We start from the raw sequence: 22,748 nt of genomic DNA on the forward strand, positions 1-22,748 counted from the left end.
ACTGTTTACAACGGCTGAGATACAGAAATGATCTCAGTGCCCAGAGTAAATTACTATATATAAATGGGTTGGTTACTGAATTTTTCAATATATTCCACTGCTTTATTACTGCATGAGTACTCCATTGTTTTAATCCCTGTCAAATATAGAGGTTTTACATAATCATCAGACGCCTGTCCCTCTTATCATTTTCAGTAAATTTTGATACTTGTTGTCAAGTCACATTTTAGCTATCTTTAGAAACATTTCATTAATTAAAAACAAATCCCTTGTAACAGTATTTTTAATTTAAATGATTGTGTAAATTTCATTATTTTACATTGACATGTTTCATAGTAAATGTTATATAATTTAAAATTATATAAATTTATACATCAACTTGGAAAAAATCAACATATTCATGACAAATAGCCACGTTGAGGAATGTGGCATCTCTTTCCATTTATTCAAACCTATTTTAAATATTTAATTTGATAAACATTCTCCTCTCCATTGGAGTCACACTGATATTTATTTTAACGCTATCTTCCCCACTGCAGTCTCTATTTACTGACAACAGAGAGTCAGGCATTGATGTTCACGGATGTGTATTTGTGACCAGCCATCTGACGGGCCTGTTTTTCACCTGATTCTCACACTGAGCTAGGGACGCCCTGGTTTTCTCTATCTTTTCCGTTGTCTCTGATTCTCCATTTCCCACAGCTGGAACCTGTGTCTCCCAGGTTATCCCTGTCACAGCAAGCAAGTAGGGGCCGGCAGACAGCTGGGGGGCGGAGCAGAGACACGAACCCGCCCCTCCCTCGCCACCCCGTCTCAGGTGCCCCCACCTCCTCGGGAGGAGACAGGTGCCCCCAGAGCATCGCCAGGCCCCATCCGAGCCCACACCTGCGGCGGAGGTCCTCGGTGCCCAGGACAGGCAGACAGATAGAAGCACACCCCTCCACGTGTGCTGGCCCCTTCTGGCACCCTACTCCAACCCTGCCTTGCCCCTCCTGCACAGCAGGGCTTTCTGAGCACCAGATGCCCTTCCCACATCCCAACATCCACAAGAATCATCATCAGATCGAAAGCCTTTCCTCTGTGCTTTCCCACAGCTGCTGCCTCCCTACTTTTAGATTTTACCCAGTTCCTCCCCAAAGCCTCCCCAAACTTGCAGGATAGTCCCGACCAGGCCACCTCCCTCTGGTCACTCTGTCTTTTGAATGGGCCTCTGTCTCCTGAATGTGCCTCTGTCTCTCTCCCTCTTCCTGAGCAACACCCCAGGCTCACTCACAGGTGCTGCCAGGAAGCCTCTGAAGTCCCTGTCTGACCAGTCCCCATCCATTGGCCTCAGGTCTGGACAGAAGCACCTTTCCACTTAAGACTGAGGCTTCCTCCACTGGAATGTCCCAGTGGGAATTGGGTGCTAAGCCCTAGCTGAGCATCACAAGCTCCTTTGCCTCACTGGAATATATGAAAATGAGAACCTGGGACCTCTTGCCTCAAGGCGCTGGGGCTAAGGAAAAACTCAGCTTCTTCTGAATCCAGCGACAAATCTGCTAATAATCTTCACCTGGACAAGAGCAACACGATTCCCTGGTCTTTACACTCCTCGAATTCTTTTCTTTTTCTGTGGACTCCAAGACATCTGCCATTTTGCATCTAAATACAGCTTTTTTAAATTACTATTTTGTGTGCGATGTACTGAGCCTTTACTTTGCAAATCCAGGTTTTTCTCATTGAAACGTGATGGTTCCTCTTCTTCCCCTGGATCTGTCTGGGGGTGGGAGTCGGGGGTTCACAGGCTGCCTGATCCATCACTTTCCTGGCACCATCTGGGCATGTCCCTGTCCTGACGGCATGGCTGCTCCTCTGCACCACTTCTTGTGCATTTCAAACCAACATCCCACCATCTTCTACAACATCCCTCGTGGTTAACCAGCTTCTTGGTAACATCCAGCCTTTTACAGCTTCCCTTCACCTTGGCCTCCTCAGTTAAATTTTTTTCTCATTTCCTAGATCCACCTTTTCTTAGATTTTATTCAAATATCATGACAGTGCAGTCTAAATTTTTCCAGAATAAATCACGTTTCTAAATTATGCTCTCACTACCTCTTGGGCATCACTTTTCCTGCTCATATGTAAAATAATCTTTTCAATGACCCATTTTATTTTGATTTTTACTCATCCTTAAATGGTGCATGAACTCTCCAAGTGTAGAATATATTTTTGTAAACAGAATGAAGGTTTTTTTATTTTCTCCTATCCCTTCATTTTCAACTTGTATATGATTAGAATCTCTTTTAGTTCTTAACTTTAAAGGTTAGATGCCGCTTGAAATGCCCAGTTGTTTGGAAAGTAAATAGCCAGAACCACAAGCAATTTCAGCAAGAAAGTATGATACCATTTAAAAGCTATTTCTAAAATACATAAACTAAAAAAGGTTGAAGTGCTCTCTCTGCTGCCTGGGGCTGAGCTAGGCATGTGGCGTGAGCGCCTCCTCCGCCACCGACTGAAGGGGAGGCCCACGGCCTTGGGCAGCCGGCCCTGCATCACCTCCACACACAACACTACTGCCTCTGCTTTGGAGGGACTCCCAACCACCAGGCCCCCGCTCAGCCCCCTGCTGCCAGCCCAGCTTACCTCCAGGTCCTGCCACCCATGGGCCTGGCTGAGAACCAGGTCCTTTTACTCCTACCCCGCGGCTCTCTCTGAACCCCTGACCTTGGGCTCCAGGGGCCCAAGACACATGAGTGCCAGGCTCTCCTGCTCTCACTCCCTCACCTCTATCCTCCTCACACACATGATCTTGAGAACCAGCTTCTCTGCCATTACGTCTTCTGGAGCCCCCAGGCTGGGGAGCTGCGCGGTGGGCCCATGGGACCCCACCAACACCTGTCCTCACAGGGTCTCGGTTGCCTCAGGATTCAGAAGCACCATTTTTCCCTCAAACATGCTCAGCTCCCTTTAAAACACATCCTATCAACTCCCTTTCTTGTGTCTTATTTAAAGAACAAATAATTATCCAATATTCACATACATTGCTCAAACTGTTTTTTAAGTTGATTTTGTCATAAAGTGCAGAATTCTTACCAGGAATCAAGTTGTTCAAGTACCATCCACATACAAAATAAAGTCCTGAATCAAACAGAATCATCCAGCAAACCCAGCCAAATGTCATGCCTGCTACTTCTGGAGACTGGTACATGTTATCCCACTGAATCCCTGGAAGGAAGAGAAAGGTCAGCGTCAGCACTGCTCATCCTCTTTCAGGGCAGACTTTGATGACCTGAGTCCACTGGGCCCGGGGTCAAAGCTAAGCACAGCTAAAACAAAAGGAAGGTCAAGGCCATGGATCCTGGCCTTCCAGTGAAATGCTGCTTTCATCTCACACCGACAAGGACAGCAGGTGGGTGACCATTAACAACACTTGAATATCTAACATTTAAAATTTTTTAAAGGTTGCTTTGCTTATACCTAGTTGTACTTGCTTAACTAAAAAACTCTACATTTAGGAGAAATAAACCTGTTTAAAAACAAGATGAAAAGTCTTTGAGCACCCACTCTAAATTATACTATTCTTCTTGTTCTTGGAATATATATAAATAGGATACAGCATCTGCAGTAGGAAAGAATAATTCTCTTCTAACAATATGTTTGTAAGGTATTGCTGGATTAAAATTAATTCTGTGATGGTTCAGTCACTCAGTCGTGTTTGACTCTTGTGATCCCAAGACTGCAGCCCACCAGGCTCCTCCATCCATGGAATTTTCCAGGCAAGAATACTGGAGTGGGCTTCCGTTTGCTACTCCAGGGGATCTTCCCAACCCAGGGACTAAACCCAGGTCTCCCACATTGCAGGCAGATTCTTTAATTTATTTTACAAGAAATATTCATCTTTCTCAATTTTCCTATGGTACTAACCTGCTGCTGCTGCTGCTGCTGCTAAGTCACTTCAGTCCGACTCTGTGCAACCCCATAGACGGCAGCCCACCAGGCTCCCCCGTCCCTGGGATTCTCCAGGCAAGAACACTGGAGTGGGTTGCCATTTCCTTCTCCAATGCATGAAAGTGAAAAGTGAAAGTCAAGTCGCTCAGTCGTGTCCGACTCTTCACAACTCCATGGACTGCATGCAGCCTACCAGGCTCCTCCGTCCATGGGATTTTCCAGGCAAGAGTACTGGAGTGGGGTGCCACTGCCTTCTCCAATGGTACTAACCTAGAACTCAATAAAATAAATGTTTTGGGGCATCCCTGGTGCTCCAGTGGTTAAGAACCTGCCTTGCAGTACAAAGGGCACTGTTTGGATTCCTGGTCCAGGAAGATCCCGCATGTCACGGATCACCTAAGCCCGTGTGCCACAACTACAGAGCCCAAGCTCCAGGGCCGGAGAACCACAACCACAGAGCCTGCCAGGCCACAACTACTGAAACCTGTGTGCCGGAAGCCCGTGTTCCACAACAAGAGAAGCCACTGCAACCGGAAGCCCGCACACAGCCACTGGAGAGTAGCCCCTGCTCTCCACAACTAGCACAAACTCCACACACAACAACCCAACACAGCCAATAAATAAGCAAGTAAATGTTGTAACATTGTGGACTTGTTGGAATCTGGATCAAAATATTCAAACACTCTAACAGTAACCATATTTCTTCCATATTCTCATGATCCTGTTTAGTTTAAAAATCAGTTCAAAGAACTCAGGATAGGTCATTTCAGGATGACTCATCTGTTTCAATACAGTTTTAGTGTTGTATAGTTCAGGACAGTTCAACATGTTTTACCGAAAAGTCTGAGAATTTCAAGACAGGCACAAATTCATGAGTTAATGTAATGAGATCTGGAGTTTGGTTTCATATATGGTATACATTTTCCCTGCATCTTCAATGTACCACAAAAATCATATAAACATCTAAGAAATACACGTCTCCTCTGGTCTAGAATTTTAGTTGCCAAAATCCCAATATAAGTGAAGATTACTGCCAACGGTTTTTTAAATGTTTGTAGGGTGATCAGTGGGAGAAGGCAATGGCACCCCACGCCAGTACTCTTGCCTGGAAAATCCCATGGACGGAGGAGCCTGGTAGGCTGCAGTCCATGGGGTCACTAAGAGACATGACTGAGCGACTTGACTTTCACTTTTCACTTTCATGCATTGGAGAAGGAAATGGCAACCTGCTCCAGTGTTCTTGCCTGGTGAATCCCAGGGATGGGGGAGCCTGGTGGGCTGCTGTCTATGGGATCGCACAGAGTCGGACACGACTGAAGTGACTTAGCAGCAGCAGCAGCAGCAGCAAACCAACACCAGGATCTCCTTCCAAACCTTCTGCTTAGTAACTGACACTCTCTACTCTATCACTTGAAACATGATAACTATACATTTCCAAAAACCTGAGTCACTTAGAGTCACTACTTAAAAAACTGCATCCTCTTACCTGCCTCTTGCCCTTCTAGGAATGTAATAAAAAACACTCCTTGTCCAAAGGCGGTTGTGGAGAGGAGGCACTGCCCGCAGATTGAGGGAGAGAAGAGAAAAACAGAAAGTTAGTGCTTGACTGGGGACCAGAGAAAATCCACAGCACTAAATTCAAAGAGAGAAATCACTGCACGTTCAGGCGCTAATGATATAAACCACCGCTCCAGGTGGTGGTTCCAACATCTGAACCCAAGACTGGGCCACGCATCATTCCATTCTGAAAAGTGTGATAACAAGCCAGTTTTTAATGTTAAAAGGAATTATTTCTCTTTACTGCAGTGTTTGAAGTGTCATAAATCCAACGCACTGTACACAGAAACGTATAACACCAAACAGTGGAAAATAGAATAGAGCAATTTACTGTGTTTTATTATTAAGTGAATGCCCTGGAGCACACGGCAGGCAGACTGGATGCCGAACACGCACGATTCTACATGAGAAGAAGGTGCCTTGGAGGAAAATGTTATTTCATCTCCAGTGGAGAGGTCTTGTGTTTAAGAAAAAAAAAAAAAAAAACCTTACTGGAAAAGTATCTCACATTTAAAAATATAATGTACAGGAGTCAGACTTTTTATTTGCTAGAAGCAATTTCAGCATATAAAAAGGAAATCAGCCTTCATGTACATAAAATCTTAAATCTAAGGACTGAAATAAAAAACAAAAAACATCACTTGAAACTCAAGTTTTGTTGAGTTTTACAGGCCGGATGTTTTATAGGCCAGATGGCCGATGGCTCGTTTTCCCTATGTAAGGAGTATGTGATGGGGACACCGGAGTGGGGGGGGGGGGGGGGTCTCCCAGGTGTTTCCACTATTCGGCAAACACCTATTTAACACACAAGATGACTGGTTATGAATGACTACAGGTAGGACACAAACTAATCCCAACTGAGAAGCACGTATCAGTGGGTAAAATACTGATGAACACCATGCCAATCTATGCTTATGACTTGTGGAAACCAGGTCGGTTTGAAGGGCGTACTGATGTTAGAGAAAAATAATTCCGTTTTCTTGGAAGCATTGATATTTTACTCTGAGGCATGAAATGAGCAGAGACCTTGACCTCCGCCCCAGTGAGGGGGCCGGGAGACCTCTGAAGGCCTTGGTCATCCTCTGGCAGCACTGGGAGTCTTTTTCTTAATAACTTAAGTACAGTTGACTTAACAGTATTCTGTTGGTTTCAAGTGTACAACATGGTGATTCAATATTTTTACAGATGATATTCCACATAGAGTTACCATAAAACAGTGGCTCTACCCCCTGTGTTGTATGTCACATCCTCGGAATGTTCATTTGGTCCCTAGCAGTTTGCACCTTTTAATCCTCTACCCTCTCTTACACCTCCCTCCACTCCCTTACCACCACACGCTCTGGTAATCACTAGTTTGCTCTCTGTATCCATGAGTCATCTTCTGCTTTGTTATATGGTCCTTTGTTGTATATTTTTGCGGGGACCTGCCCGTGAGAACGGGGTCCTTTATCTAAAGGACACAGCTCTGGGAGCTGCCTCAGTCCTTGAGGGTTTGCTTGCAAACATAGCTCTCTGTCCCGCCACCCCAGAGATTAGGCGACTATTAACTGCAGACACCTGGAGTTCTGGACAAACTTCTCACGCACAAGGAAATGTTATCTGGTGTAAGAAATAATAACAGGGTGCCATTCCCATGCTCTCAAGATTTTTTGTGACTTTTCGTAAGATGTATAGGTCAGCCAAGAAGAATGTTAACTGTCTTGTCTTTCTCACGCTCCCCTGTATCAATATAAGATGCTGAATAAAGTCGTGGTCAGACCGCTTCCCTTTGTGGAGACAGGTCTGACCCTCTCAACCCCATCTTTGCTGTAGTATTCTTTCTCAGCCGCGTCGTGCACATTCTCGGGACCTGATCGACTTTGCCGGCTGGCTCCGGCATATTTTGGATTCCACATTCAAGAGAAAACATACAGCACCTGGAGGCTTCTATCTTTGCCTGACTCTCCCCCCGGTCCCTCCTCAGATCCTCCCTCCAGCTGGGGGACTCCAGTCACACTCCCGGCCTGCGGGGAGGACCTGCCCTGCCCTTGAGCACGTGGGATGTTTGCGTGGCAACAACGCCTTTAACCCCAGCTCCTCCTCCCTTCCAGTGCGGGGCTCCGCCCTGTGTCTCTGCTGTGTCTCAGCACCATGCTTGCCAGGCGTCATCACAAAGCATATGAGCGTCCGTCTTCTGAGTGTTTATGTCACAGACCAGCAAGTATTCTAATGCTTTGAGAGGTACATTCTAAATGAGTGACTCTGATGCTGCCAAAGGAGAGGTCTTTCCACCTAATGTAAAGTAATTCATGATACTTCAAGGAAAAAATGTGTATTTCTTACTTCTAAAATAGCTTTGGAAATCTGTTTCATTTCACATAAAGAGACACAGAGTAAAGGGCTTCCTTTAAGATGCTCTTGAGTGAAACAGTCTTCAGAGGACAGTCCCCATCATGTAACGAGTGACAGTCTCTCACAGGCTGTCCTCTGTGGTCGCGGTGGCCCCACCCATGGCAAGGCTGCCTCTGAGCTGGGAGGACAGACCATGGGAGGTGGGAAGCCCTGCAGAGCTGAAACGGTGTGCTGAGACGTGGAGAGTGCGGGTTGTGTGCTGCCGGGGACATGCAGTCTTGTTTTGCAGTTTCACAGCACAGCACACTTACCAGGAGATTTCCTCTTCATGGGCTCTGAAATCACTGTAGATGGGGACTACAGCCACCGAATTAGAAGATGACTGCTCCTTGAAAGGAAGCTAGGATAAACCTAGACTGCATATTAAAAAAGCAAAGACATCACTTTGCCGATAAATGTCCATCTAGTCAAAGCTATGGTTTTTCCAGTAGTCATGTACGGATGTGAGAGTTGGACCTTAGAGAAGGCCGAGCGCTGAAGAACTGATGCTTTCAAATTGTGTTGTTGGAGAAGACTCTTGAGAGTCCCTTGGACAGCAAGGAGATCCAACCAGTCCATCCTAAAGGAGATCAACCCTGAATACTCATTGGAAAGACTGATGCTGAAGCTGAACCTCCAATACTTTGGCCACCTGATGCAAAGAACCAACTCACTGGAAGAGACCATGCTGCTGGGAAAGATTGAAGACCAGAGAAGGGGACAACAGAGGATGAGATGGTTGGATGGCATCACCGACTCAATGGACATGAACTTGGGCAAACGCTTGGAGATGGTGAAGGACAGGGATGCCTGGTGTGCTGCAGTCCGTGGGGTCTCAAACAGTCAGACACAAATGGGCGACTGAGTGACAACACACTTACCAGGACCGTCTGCAGGACGGTGCCCATCTGGTCGTGCAGCACCAGCAGCACGATGTAGGGCAGAAAGCTGGCCGTATACAGCAGGCTGCTGCACAGGGCGGCCATGCTTGCGCGGCTGAACAGCGCGCTCAGGAGGTAGCTCAGCGTGACCACTGACACGCCGAAGTCCAGGAGGAAGAGGAAGACGATCCAGGCGCTGCTATAGGTGAAAACGCCGCTGACCTTGAGGACGAGGGCCAGGGCGGCACTGCTCACGGTCAGCATGGCCACGTTCTCCAGGAACCAGGCCAGGAAGTGGACGGCCGGGTGCACGCCCATCATCCTCATGTACTGTCAACACAGGGAGGAGAGCAGGTCAGCACGGGGACTGAGAGCAAGCAGGGCAGGTTCCCGGGAAGACCACAGCTGCGTGGGCCAGGGGAAGAGGGCCGCTGTCGTGGACACCTGGCCCCAGAGACAGCGCACCAGACACTTTGCCCAGAGTCCGCGTTTAGTTGAATGAGATCCCAGCAGAGCAGGTCGCTGGCTGTGAAGAGGTAAGAACTGGGACCAGGTGACCTTAGACCAACCTCAAGGAGGGACCCCAGACCCCAGCTTGACCAGCCACACTCTTGCTGCCTTCCCTTGTTTATTGAGCTTCCGTCGATTGTGTTCTTTTATTTGTCATTTGGTGTGTCTTGGGTTTGTTTAATAAGAACAAACAGAAAAATGAAGGAGGAAACACGGAGCCTTAAGCTGCTCTCTGTGAGGGTTATTGCTCAGGTTCTAGAGCGAGTTTTGCAAAATAACTCAGTTTAAAATCATAACACTAAAATTTATCTACCCACTAACCTCCTGTTTGCCCATCTATAATGGGGTGACATCTCTGGGTGTGGGGCTGAATACTCAAAGATGAGAATAATTTGGATACACCCCCACCTCACTAACCCCAAGGCCCAGGCCCCACACTGGGGTGCAGCTGGATGGGGAAGAAACACAGAAATCCAGGAATGCATGTGTTCCACACAGGTAAACTACCTACAAAACGAAAGTGCGATTCTAGTCAAAACTGAATGAAATGCACTTTGTAGTCTCTGCACCTTTCCTTTTCTTTAATGAACAAGTGGACAGCGTGTGCCCAGGCATCGGCCCAGTTGAACGGGAGGCTTGGTCTTTTCTGGATGCTGTTATGAACTTTCATTCTTAAAAGCAGTTTTGATAGTTTCAAGTTTTAACAAAAATAGCAAGGCTACACATAAAGAATTCCAACTGTAAACGAAGACGGTAATTCTGTCTGTATGTCCGTCTAGGTCACATGAGCACCAACACTGCTGAGTCAGCGACTCTCACGGGACCATCTGCAGCCTCGCTTCCTCTCTGTGGGTGAGCCAGACGTGTCACCCGTCCAGCTCTGGCAGGGCATGCAGCTTCCAAGTGCACGGGTCTCCTGGGACAGTGGGACCCAGCCAAACACACAGGGTATCCGGCCACCCCCCAGTCGCTGCCCCTTCCCCTCACCCAGGCTGCTTACCTCTTCCAGCTGGATCTCCCGCTCATAAACCAGCTTTCGGACCATGCTGGCCACAGACACCATCCACGTGAGCATCATTATCAGGGGGAAGAAGAAGCCGACGTTGTTCAAGAACCTGTGGGGACGGGCCGGTCAGCATCCAGGCTGCCCCAAGATGCTTTCAGTGAGTCTAGCTCCCACACTTCATCCTGCAGTCCTTACAGCCCTGGGGTTCACCCAGGAACACAACCTCGTTTGACCCTATGACTGGGGCAGAACCACTGCTGGGTACCCTGATTTTGAAGGATACTAAGTGCTAAACCTCACAGAGCAGAGTAAAGAGAGAGTCATGAGGGGCCTGGAATTGGAGGAATCAGACTCTGGGGTTCGTGGAGTCACTATCCAAGATCCAGAGAAGTCCAGATGTTTTGCACAGACTTGTCAGAGTGAGGCCATTTCGTGCAAATTAAAGAGAATAAAAAATCGAAGAGAAATTACAATACATGGATGTATAACTCAACCCTTTTCCAATCTGCTCCTGGAAATGAGTCCAAACCAACAAGAGAAGGAAAAACTGACACTGTGATTCTGATACATAGTTGGAAGAGATGGCCAACTATTTGAAAAAGCTGCTAAACATAATCAAGTTCACAGGAGAGTTACACGAAAAAATGTATGTAAGAACTCAGGTTAATTCATCTCAGGAGATCTTCTTCAGGAAGTTACCAGAAGACAAACCAGCCCACAAAAGAATGACTTTTGTGCATTCTTTTGGGTAAAGATAAAGCAAGGATAAAGCAAGAAGTGACTGTATTTCTAATAAAAATAAGACTGAAACAAATATTAAAAATAAGGTGACAAGACAGACTGGAAATGTTTTGTTCCTGGAAATGTAAAAATGAGACAAAAAACAAAAATTGCAAGATTGGGGAAATGAGCCAGAGAGGAAGAATAAAGTTGATGAAATCCAAAATAAAAGGCTATTATTGGGCTATTTGTTTCGGGCTTCCCTGGCAGTCCAGGGGTTAAGAATCTGCTTTGCAATGCAGGGGACATGGGTTCCATCCCTGGTCTGGGAAGATCCCACATGCTGCAGAGCAACTAAGCCCACATGCCACAATTACCGAGCCAGCGCTCCAGAGCCCATGAGCTGCAGCTACTGAGGCCCATCCATCTAGAGCCCATGCTCTGCAACAGGGAGCCACCACAGTGAGGAGCACGCACACCACAAATGGAGAGAAGCCACTGCCCGAAGCAACTCGAGAAAGCCTGCACGCAGCAACGAAGACCCACCAGTCAACACGTACAAAGATATCAATCTTTTTTCTTAAAGGCTAATTTTTTAACACTGACGACTGTAGACTACAAGTTCAGTCATCTTCTAATGGTACAATGGAAGACATTAGTGGAAGAAGAAAAATCATGTTTTTTATTGGTCATGGTAAAAAAAAAAAAAAAGGTTGATAATATTTATACAAAGTTACAACTACAAGGCAAACACTAGAACAGCAAAACATGACTAAATATAAATAAGAAAAATATAAGACACAACTAAGACCATATATACACATGAAATTGCATTTCATACTGTTGAACAGCTAACCTCACCTGTGTAAGAAGTTATGTGCTGCTCACAACAGACACGCCTGAAAGAAAACACTTCAGAAAAGTTTAAGATGAAAGGATGGGCAAAAGGCATGGCAGCAAATGAGAATCCAGAAAGAGAAAAGAAAGGAGGAAAAGCAGACCCCATTAATTTAATCATATACAAAGTAGAATGACATATTGCTGCTGCTGCTGCTGCTGCTGCTAAGTCACTTCAGTCATGTCTGACTCTGTGTGACCCCACAGACGGCAGCCCACCAGGCTCCCCCGTCCCTGGGATTCTCCAGGCAAGAACACTGGAGTGGGTTGCCATTTCCTTCGCCAATGCATGAAAGTGAAAAGTGAAAGTGAAGTCGTGTCTGACTCTTAGCGACCCCATGGATTGCAGCCCACCAGGCTCCTCCGTCCATGGGATTTTCCAGGCAAGAGTACTGGAGTGGGGTGCCACTGCCTTCTCCGTGACATACTACTAAGGACATACTAATGAGACATACTAAAGACATACTACATAAGAAAGGCCCAGAACACAGTTATTCACAGCTCTGCGCAGCAACTCAACCTCAAGACTAGAAGGCCGAACCACAGGAAAAATCGAGGGCACGTTCCAGAAGCAGGGACTGTGATTTCTCTCTTAGCTCAGGACAGATGAAGTGGACACAAAAAGGACAGAGAACTCCTAAATAACAAAGTTAATGCAGGTAAATTTTCCACTACAAAAACAGGAAAATAAAAATTATTTTCAAGTGCCCATAAATCATTCATCAGATTATATATTGGTTGATAGAGGAAAATGCCATAAATCCAAAAAGTGAAAATGATTAAGACAGTATCTTCTGGTGGCAAATGCAAGTATTAGAATTTATCAGCAATATTTAGGGTATGATGCAATTTTTGGATTTTTGTCAATCTGACTTTTTAAATGCTATCTCAGACTAGTTTTAATTTGAATTTTTCTTATTAGGAGTAAGCTGAGTAATTTCATATGCTTAAAATTCCTGAGAATCCCCATCTGGAAATTGAAAGAAATTTTACTTAAATAGCTCTTGGGTCAAGAAGATTATAGAAACCCATACTGCAAGTGTCTACAAAACAATGAACTTTAAGTCATATATCAGATCTATGGGAAGTGGTTAAAATAAAGATTGAAAGAAAAGTCATCACCTTAGGCAAATACATAAATTAAAGAGAAGAAAAAAACATTAAAAATAATGAATCAAACACGAGTCTCCATTATCAAAGACAATTATCAAAGACACAGGGACTTCCCTGGTGGTCCAGTGGTTAAGAATCTGCTTGGCAATGTTGGAGATGCAGGTTCAATCCCTGATTTGGGAGGATTCCATACGCTGAGGGGCAACTAAGCCCATGCACCACAACTAGAGAGAATCCCTCGCATGCCGCAACTACCCAATGCAGCCAAATAAATAAATTAATATCTTTTTAAAAAGTACCAAAGAAACAGCATAACAATTGACCATACATAAAAGTGAAGAAGTAATAAAAATAAAAGCAGAAACAACAAGTAAGTTAGACAAGACAAAAGAAGAGAATTGATAAAGTCCAAGTGCAGTTCTTTGAAAAAATAACAACAGAACAAGAAAATAAGGAAATTACGTGTGCACCAAGTGAATTTTTAACACACAGAAGTGTGTTGAAAAGGGAGTAACTACAGACAGAGAGAAAATGAAGGAGCAGGAGGCAGGGGAGAAGGACCACGGTCATTTTGCTTGGCCTCAAATCCTCACTCGGACCTCAGGGAAGAGGTTGATACACAATGTTGACGCATGTGCACCTCCACCAGCTTCCCAACTGGGTGAGAAGAGGTCCTCTGACTCTCACCCCTGGGGCATCCTACAGGGGAGGGTGACCATAGTTCTCGGGGTTCACATGGTCTTGGTTAACCCTTGTCTGCAAGCTTCCAGAAGGCAGGAGCAACACCTATTTTCACCATCAAGTACGACAGTCAAGTACATACATAACACATAGCAAATGCCCCATAAATGGCTTCAAATGAAGAAACAGCACAAAAATTGCACTCTTAGCAAGATGTCATGATTTCAAGTATATAAAATATGTATCACAAGGTCAGCAAGGATACTCTGCAAACAATATAAACCAACTTATGATTTAGGAGAGGGTATGAAGTATGTTTTTTTCCCCTCTATTTTCTCAACTCTTGACAGCCATTTGTTCATAAAACCTAACAAAAAAGGAAACATATTAAATCAGGGATGTCTAAGTGACCTCAGAAAAAGGACTGTCACCTCCCTGTTATCTGGACAGCATGAATTAAACAAACCTGTTCCAGACTCTTCTGAATATTTATCCTTACTCTGGAACCCAAACAAAAGCTTGTTGACAAATTTTGAAATGAGGAAATCAAACATTTTCATTTAAGTCTTTTTAAAAGGATACTCTGATCTTCATAAACATTCCATTGTCACCATCACTTTTCCTGAAGGTGGCGAATCCCTGATCTGCATGTTAATAATGCCCTTGTTAATAGTGTTTTCTCTGTGCCCTGCCTCTATTAGCAGCGTCCCGGGAGTTCAAAGACAGAAAATGATGAGCATGTTGAATCAAAACTGCACATGCAGGAAGAAGCACTGGAGAAAGCTTTCTTTTTCTTGTCTCTCAAGATGCATGACATTGGTGCAAGTGCAGGGTGGTGGTCAACCTCCAGTGCCCACTACACTTCACCCCAGCTCACCCTCCTGGCCTCCTGACTGCCTTTTCCCCTTCATCTACCTCCAACCCACCCATGACCCCAGTGCCAGGCTGATGCAGGTTCTCTGCCTCTACCACCCTCTCCAGCACTGGGGCTCGAGTCCCTTGTGACTCATGATATGGGCGAGGAAGGCACTCAGAGAGGGGTGAATCCGGGGCTCTCAAGTCTCACATCAGGGCTGTGCCCTCCCTCCCAGCCTGTGCCAGATGCACACACAGAAGTGTGTGGCTTTCCCAGCCCTGGAGAAGGGAGTCGGATTTCATCCTCTCCTTTCCCAGTCCTGTTTACTAACCCACTGGGATAATCAAGGAGGAGGAAGGATGAGAATGCACGCACACCTCTCTAAACACAGCACCACCCACATCACCACCCGTGTCTCACTCTGGAGCGTCGAAAACGGAAGAGCATCCCAAGGGTGAGCACTGCCCTGGGTTCCCTCAACTGACCTTCCCCTCACTGTCACCCCAAGAGATCACCCACCGAATTACCCAGTTCAACAAGGACCCCACTAAGCCACCGCCCCAAGCCTCTGGGAATCCCCCACCCCTACATGTGAGTGGCACAGACCTAAACTGTAAGGATTTCTGCTGAAGAACAAACACGCTTTCTCTGATTCCCTAGTTCAGGTGGGAGGAAGCCCCCTTGAATAGTACTCGTCAAACTTATTCCAAGGGGTGTTTGAGGCTACAGATGCCTGATGTCAGTTTTAACCGAACACATTGTCTCAACAATTCTTCTTCTATCTGGATGGCTCAGACAGAAATGAGCCTTAGGAAATCAAAATGGAGAATGGATTTTCTTCCAATGCCTTGTAGTGGAACAACTATGCAAAAGCTCCAGGATTTTCCTCTATCCGGTCTCCCAACACAGGGTCCCCCCCATGGCCGGGGTACTCACAGGTCACTGGTGTGGCAGGGGTATGGGATGGCCTGGGCCTGTGTGACCGGGTCCAGGGCCTCTTGCCCCATCTGCACCGAGATGATGGCTCTTTCGATCATGTCTTGCAGTGGCACAAAGATGTAATTATACTTGAACCCGTCGGCTGGGAGGTTCTGAGGGTGGAACTTCCAGAAAGGGTTTTTCACCAGATCCGTTCTCATGCTATACAAGATACTGGTTCGGATGCTGTAGGTGACCTGGGGCGGTAGCTGCAGAGATTCTGAGCTGAGGTTCTTACCAATTAAGGAACTGTTGAATATGATGCCTAAGGTCAGAAAAGGGCAAACAAGGGGTCATCATAACCTAGGAGAGGCTCACAGCGCATCAGCACCGGTCTGACCAGACCATCCAAGACATTCAGCTCAGTCCCTCCCCCATGATGCAGGGGCCTCACTCCAGGCAGATGAGGCTAATCTGTGTGACACAGCCCTCAGCCATTAGGTAGAACCAAGACCTCCTAACTCCCTACTTTTTCTAGAGTACTTGCTCTAGCTACAACTTCTAATATAATATTGACTGTGTATGTGTGTGTGTGCACTCAGTCATGTCCGACTCTCTATGACCCCATGGACTATAGCCATCCAGGCTCCTCTGTCCACAGAATTTTACAGGCAAGAATACTGGAGCGGGTAGCCATTTCCTATTCCAGGGGAATCTTCCTGACCCAGGGATTGAACCCATATCTCTTGTGTCTCCTGCACTGCAGGTGAATTCTTGACCACTGAGACACTGGGGAAGTCCATAAAATTGACTAGAAGTGTCGAAAGTGGCCATTGTTCCTGATTCTAGGGGGAAAGCTTTCAGTCTTTCACCACTGAATATTTTGCTGGCTGTGGGTTTTTCTTATATGGCCTTTATCATGGTAGGTTTCCTTCTATTTCTAGTTTATTAAGTGTTTTTATCATGAAACAATGTAGAATTTTGTGGAATTCTTTTATTGCACTGAGATGATTTTTTTCCTTTCATCTTATTAAAGTGACATATCACATTGATTAATTTGTGTCTGTTAACCTATTCTCAGATTTCAGGAATGAATCTCCCTTGGTCATAGTAATATAACCCTTTTAAAGTACTGCTTTCATTTGCTTGCATTTTGCTCAAGATTTTTATGTCAATATTCATAAATGATATCTGTAATTTAAAAGAACTATCTTTTTTATTTTAATAAAACCAACACTGTGGTGTCATAAATACATAAAAATTAATTTCCTTTGCATTTTTTCAGGACTTGAAAAATCACACTAGGCTGCTTAAATAATCAGGATTTCCTTCTATGGGATAATATATGTTCCTAAGAATTGATGTCTTTGGTTTCTGTGTTCTGCTATAGGAATTCTTCCAACTTCTTATATAAAATCCCCTGTGGGTTCAAGTCTGCCCTCCCGAAATTCATAAGTTGAAGCCCTAACCCCTAGTACTTCACAATATGACCTTGTTTGGAGACTGAGTCTTCACAGAGGTCACCAAGTGAAAATGAGGTCACAAGATGTGCTCTAGCCCAGAAGGACTGGGATACTTATAAGAAGGGGAATTTTGGACAGACACACACAGAGGGGAGGCAAGGAGAGACACAGGGAGCAGACAGCCGTCCACAGGCCGAGGAGCGAGGTCTCTGAGGGAGCCAGGCCTGCCCATACCTGGATGCCAGAATTGTGAGAAAATTAATTTCCGCTATTTAGGCTACTAGTCTGTGATACTGTCAAAGCAGCCTTAGAAAACTAACACAAAGCTGAATACAAACAATTCACTGTTTATTCAAAAGGAATACAAGAATACATCATATTCATGTTGACTCAATAAGACTTGAACTAGCCACTGTCTCTTCTTTGCTGACACCAACAATGTTGAGACACCATGGTAAAAATAACAGATGTAAGAAATCATAGATTTAATCAAGAAAAGCATTACGTGTCGTGTAATGTGTCATGCGAAATTTAACCATAAACTAGTAAATTAGTTTAATAAACTGGGAAGAACAGACACTGGAAATAGCATACAAGGCCAATCTTTCCACCAACTCAAGGCAACCAATTCTGCTTTACTCATTTTACCTGGAAAGCACTCCTTTTCTTTTGGAGCCATGATAAGACACGTTTGGGGAGAAATATGCAAGCGCTGCCCTTATGAGCATGCGTGTTAACTGAATACTTACTGGCCAACAAAGTGTTCTTCCGCAGGAGCTCCTGTGCTGTGGCCTCCAGGGCGGCAGCAGAGGCCAGGCCCCGGAAGCGGTTCAGCCGGACGCAGGAGGCCAGGTCGACCAGCACGCGGCCCAGGGAGCGCAGGCGGCCGGCGCCCGTGTGGTTCAACATGGCATCCAACTTCCCTCCTGAGGAGCATAAAACGAGGACATAGCAAGTTTTCTCGGCACAGCATGTACGGTTCCTACAGCGGGGATTATGCAAATAAGCTCCCTCATCAGAAAATGACTCGAAACAGTCCAGTTCTGTTCCATGCAAAAACTGCTACTTCCATGCTGAGGGCAAACTTTCACAAACACTCCCTGTGATGTTGATACTTGGAAAGAAAACAGTTAAATCACAGAAGGTGAGGTTGCAACCAATGGGCAAGTCAGTAGCAGGGGCCAGAGGGAATGAAGAACCAAGGGAAAGAAGGTGAGAGACATGGGCTGGAGGAAGCCAGCTCTGAGCGAGAGGTAGCCTTGCCCCCTCTGTACCTTCTCAGGGCAGCCAGGTAGCGGGTTCTGCAATGGGGACAAGACCCAGTGTTGCTCCTGAATCAGCTCTACTGTAACTCCATGTTTACACTGGAAAGTTGTCTGAAATGTCAAAGTCTGTGTTCTCATCTGAAGTGTGAAGAAAGCAGAATCCCCTATGGGATCGTCCTGAGGATTAAGCATTCGTGGGTACTTCGTGTGTGTAAGTGCTTACTGAGCACCTCCTGTTGTCATGGTTCCCGCTGCTGAAGAGGAGAACTAGGCACCAGTCTTAATTCAATTCTTCCTAATGAAAGCTCAACAGCTAGAAAATAGGAGGGCTGCACACTCTGAGGCGCTCTGACTGTTGGGGATTTTTGTCTTCTTGTTTTTGATAGAGAATGGGAAAGTGTTCGATTTGGCAGCATGGGGCAAAGGGGGCATTTCTGTGTTGCTGATCATCTGTCATTTGGAATGTGTGCTCTACAAGCTTGCCCAGGAAGCTTGCCAGAAATTTCACTGTGTGTCATTCCAGAGGCTTCATGGAATAAGGAGTGACTTGGCCTCTGCAGAGTGTGGCTTTGCTTGTCTCCCAGGGACAGAACCAAAGCTGCTTTAAGTGGGCTTGGCATAGCTGAATCATTATATAACTGAATCATTATAGCTCTGTGTGTACATGTGTATTGTTAGAAAAGCAGCCCCACACAAATGCCATGGGCTTCAGGGTCCCGTGCAGAGCCCTCCCTCAACCCCCAAAAGCAGCAGCATGTATGTGGAGAGAGCTCTCACTCAACGGAGCAAGTGTACCACAAGAGCCTCTCAAGTCTTCACCATTTGTTGAGTCTGAACACTGCAATGCCCTCCCCTGCCTGACGAGGGTGCTGGGGAGTGCTGGGGGGGCACCTCCACAGGAGAGGATGGAAACAGGACAGGGCACAAAAGCCCACCGTGAGAGGCCTGGACCAGGCCGGCTTCTCTCCTGGGTCTGTATCACACACAACAAGACAGAGGGAAGACACACAGGACCAAGGAGCAGGAGGTACAGGAAGGCCATGGGGTCCCAGTCAGCCTGCAAAGGCAGCAAGACTCAGAGGCTCACACAGGCACAGGGGACAAGATTCTACAGTGATTTCAGCCAAGCTTTGCCAGGAGAAGCTGAGCATTTTTCCCATTCGATGCTTATGACTGAGGACCTGAGACACACTAGTGTGAGCCGTGACCAGCAAGGAGACCTACTGCTAAGTCGCCTCAGTTGTGTCCGACTCTGTGCGACCCCACAGACGGCAGCCCACCAGGCTCCCCATCCCTGGGATTCTCCAGGCAAGAATACTGGAGTGGGTTGCCATTTCCTTCTCCAATGCATGAAGGTGAAAAGTGAAAGTGAAGTAGCTCAGTCCTGGCCGACTCTGAGCGACCCCATGGACTGCAGCCTGCTGGGCTCCTCCGTCCATGGGATTTTCCAGGCAAGAGTACTGGAATGGGTGCCATCGCCTTCTCCGAGGAGACCTGAGCTCCCCCATTTCTGGCCCTAAAAATGATGTTCAACAACTGCCTCCATCCTGATGCTTTTGGCTCTTCCAGACGAAGGCTTCCCAATATCTGGGGCCACTGCTGTTAGGGGAGCTGTCCTGGCCAGAGCATCTCACCAGCTCTGACCCTGCCAGATACCCCTGGGGACAAGCCCTCCCTCTGCTGAGACCCACAGAAGGAAACTGAGGCCAAATAAGCTCTATGCACATGAGAAACATCCAACTGGGTTTCAGCGCCTCGTTCTTAACCTCACCAAACATTTTAAGGAAACCCTCCAACATGAAAGAGAGAATTCAAACAAAATGAGTAACAAAAAACAGAAACAATGATCCAAAATGAACCTAAAGATTAAAATGACATTATTTTTTACATACAGGTGAAAGATTCAATGAAATGACAAGAAAATATCTGATATGTGAAGGACAATTGCCTGCAGACTAAAAGGATCCAATATTAAAGTATTAATGATAGTGATGGACAACCTGCTGAAGACAAACAACTAGAAAATACAGATGATTTTTAAAAATCTGTGTGAAGGCTTCAAAGAGCTTCCAGAGATACTTCCAACTGATTAGTATTCATGGACATCATAAAACAGAATAACCAAAAATCCAGAATAAAAAAAGATGAAAAACTAACAAGAAACTCAATACATGTTTCAAAAATCTTTGGATACAACTGTCCAAAAAGTAGATGAAATCAGGGAGAATTTCAGCAAAGAACTGAAAACTATTATTAAAAAAAAAAAAAAAACTCCAGGGCCTTCTCTAGCAGTCCAGTGGTTAAGACTCTGCACTTCCACTTCATGGGGCACAGATTTAAATTCCTGGTTGGGGAGTTAAGATCCCACATGCCAAGAGGTATGGCCAAAAAAAAAAAAACCAACCCAGAATCAAATTGCAAGTTTAGATTGGGAAACGGGACAAATGAAACAACTCTCAGCTGAGGTGAGAATGAGCGGATTTAAAAAAAGCAAGAAAAAAAAGATCTCAAGCTGAAGCACAGAGAAAAAAAGATTAGAAAACAAGAGAAAAAGATACAATAAGCATATGGACAAAGAAAATCTTTCATGGTGTTTAATTGGAGTTTCAGAGGAGAATTAGAGAGAAAATTGCTCAGAAGTAACATACCAAGAGAAAATTACTAAGACTCTCCCGAAATGTATGATATCAAGAAACTAATTCAAGAAGTGCCTCAAAACCAAAGCAGGAAACCCATGATGTAAAATGTAAAGTAAAACTGCTAGAAAGAAACAAAAATTTTAAATACAAACATAATAAAATAAAGATCTTACATGTTCTCAGTAGAAAATTAAATACAGTCTCAAAACAAATCAAGCCTAAACTGACAGAATCAAGGAGAAATAGACAAATCCACAACCATAACGGGAAATATAAACACACACTCCTTAACAGCCTATAGAACAGGCTTACAAAAACCAAGGACATACAGGGTTGCATCCCCTCCCCACATAGAACCATTATATGGAGAAGCCAGGCTAACCATGCAGGGGCATTAAGTCAACAAATCTGGAACAAATGAAGTCATATTGACTGTACATGCTTTGACTACCGCGACCTGAAGCTGGAAGTCAGTAACATAAAGATAAATGGAAAATCCCAAATATTTCTAAATTAAGTTATAAACCTTCAAATAATTAAAGAACCAAAAAAAAAAAAAAAAAGCACTTCACTGAATAATATGGAAAATAGAAACCTGTTGAGAAGTGGTATGGGTTCTCAGCAGGGTGCTGGAGAAGCATTTGGTCCCTGTGCCCCAAGGTAGCCCTAGTGGGGCTGCAGGCACACAGAGTAATGAGCCTCAGTGTAGGGACAGGAACCATCTGATCCTCACCCCACAGCTCGCAAGGGAGCCACTTGCCAGTTTTCCAGAATGACTCTGTTTTCAAGTCTGCTTTAACTACATGAAAACATGATTCAAGGCAGTAATATCTATTTAAAAATACTGTTAAACTTTCTAAGGCCATAAATCACTAATGCCTTGCCCCCCACTAACCCTCATGCTCCAGGCAGACACAGCCCCTGTCCCGGGCATGAGCACAGTGCCGGGGGCCTCGGATGGCCTGACACCCTTCCTCCCCTCCTGGAAGTACTTCCATTCCATCTGCTGGTCCACGCTCCTGGGAGCATCCTTGGGACGCACCTGGCAAATCAGATTCTCGCTCAGAGTTTGACTCTCCTGCATGTTCACAAAACGGTTGTTGAGTATCTAAATGAAGTCACAGATTGATAAACTGTAGGCATGTGATAAACATTTGCTGATTGATGAATTTTTTATCTAAGCTTCAGATCTTCAAATCCTGAAATCAATATAAATGCTTTCAATTGACTTAGTAACTCAGTGATAGCCATTTCTTGTATAAACTTGTGTTAAACCTTGCAATTCATGTATTTAAATCAGAACCCTTCCTATTGAACTAAGTCCCTTACTATTCAAGCCCCGAATCAGCAGGTAAGAAAACTTCAGTTATAAGCAAACTATGGAGTATATTTAATTCAAGCTCTTCATCTAACATGAGAAACCAGAAACTGGGGGAGGAAGCAGTGGCTTATCTGCATCACCCAGAGATTTCCTGGCCGGAGGGTGGACCCACCACACCATCCACCACACTTACCGAAGATCTGAAGCTTTTCAGTCAGTTTGGCTACATCAATGTGCAGCTGGCTTTTTATAAAGCTTCTTATAAATTTGTTTTTCAGGGCTTCCTAGAGGAAAACAATATAGTTTAACAAAAATAATCTCACCATTCCTCTCGTCAAATAATACTTGCTAGGTTTATTTCAAGTTTCATGATACAGGAAAATGGCTCAAAAAGTGAGTCCTCTGTAAAGGGTTTTAAAACACCCCAGTGAATAACAGGACAACATTTGCTCAGGAATTTACTTGAAAAACAAAAGTAAACCACTTAGGTTATAATTGTAAATATGCATTAAGACTGAAAACAATTTGAGTGATAGTTGTAATTATGCACTAATATTGAAAATAAGGGGCTTCCTGGGTTGGTGCTAGTAGTAAAGAACCCTCCCGCCAATGAGATGTCAGAGA

At 45.1% G+C, this 22,748-nt stretch overlaps 1 protein-coding gene across 1 annotated transcript in view; it reads right to left on the bottom strand.

The window, feature by feature from the left end:
* The window catches only part of ABCA13 (ATP binding cassette subfamily A member 13), a 409,559-nt gene that overhangs the window by 255,590 nt on the left and 131,221 nt on the right, over positions 1-22,748 (bottom strand). The window contains exons 30-36 of the mRNA XM_055589635.1: positions 22,318-22,408; positions 17,649-17,825; positions 15,455-15,761; positions 10,246-10,360; positions 8,736-9,065; positions 5,414-5,483; positions 3,073-3,204 (exon numbers count right to left, since the gene is read on the bottom strand). Of these exons, the coding sequence (XP_055445610.1) occupies positions 3,073-3,204; positions 5,414-5,483; positions 8,736-9,065; positions 10,246-10,360; positions 15,455-15,761; positions 17,649-17,825; positions 22,318-22,408 (1,222 nt within the window). The remainder of the gene's footprint in view (positions 1-3,072; positions 3,205-5,413; positions 5,484-8,735; positions 9,066-10,245; positions 10,361-15,454; positions 15,762-17,648; positions 17,826-22,317; positions 22,409-22,748) is intronic.

The sequence above is a fragment of the Bubalus kerabau genome, chromosome 8 (assembly GCF_029407905.1).
Source record: "Bubalus kerabau isolate K-KA32 ecotype Philippines breed swamp buffalo chromosome 8, PCC_UOA_SB_1v2, whole genome shotgun sequence".
Classification (NCBI taxonomy): domain Eukaryota; kingdom Metazoa; phylum Chordata; class Mammalia; order Artiodactyla; family Bovidae; genus Bubalus; species Bubalus kerabau.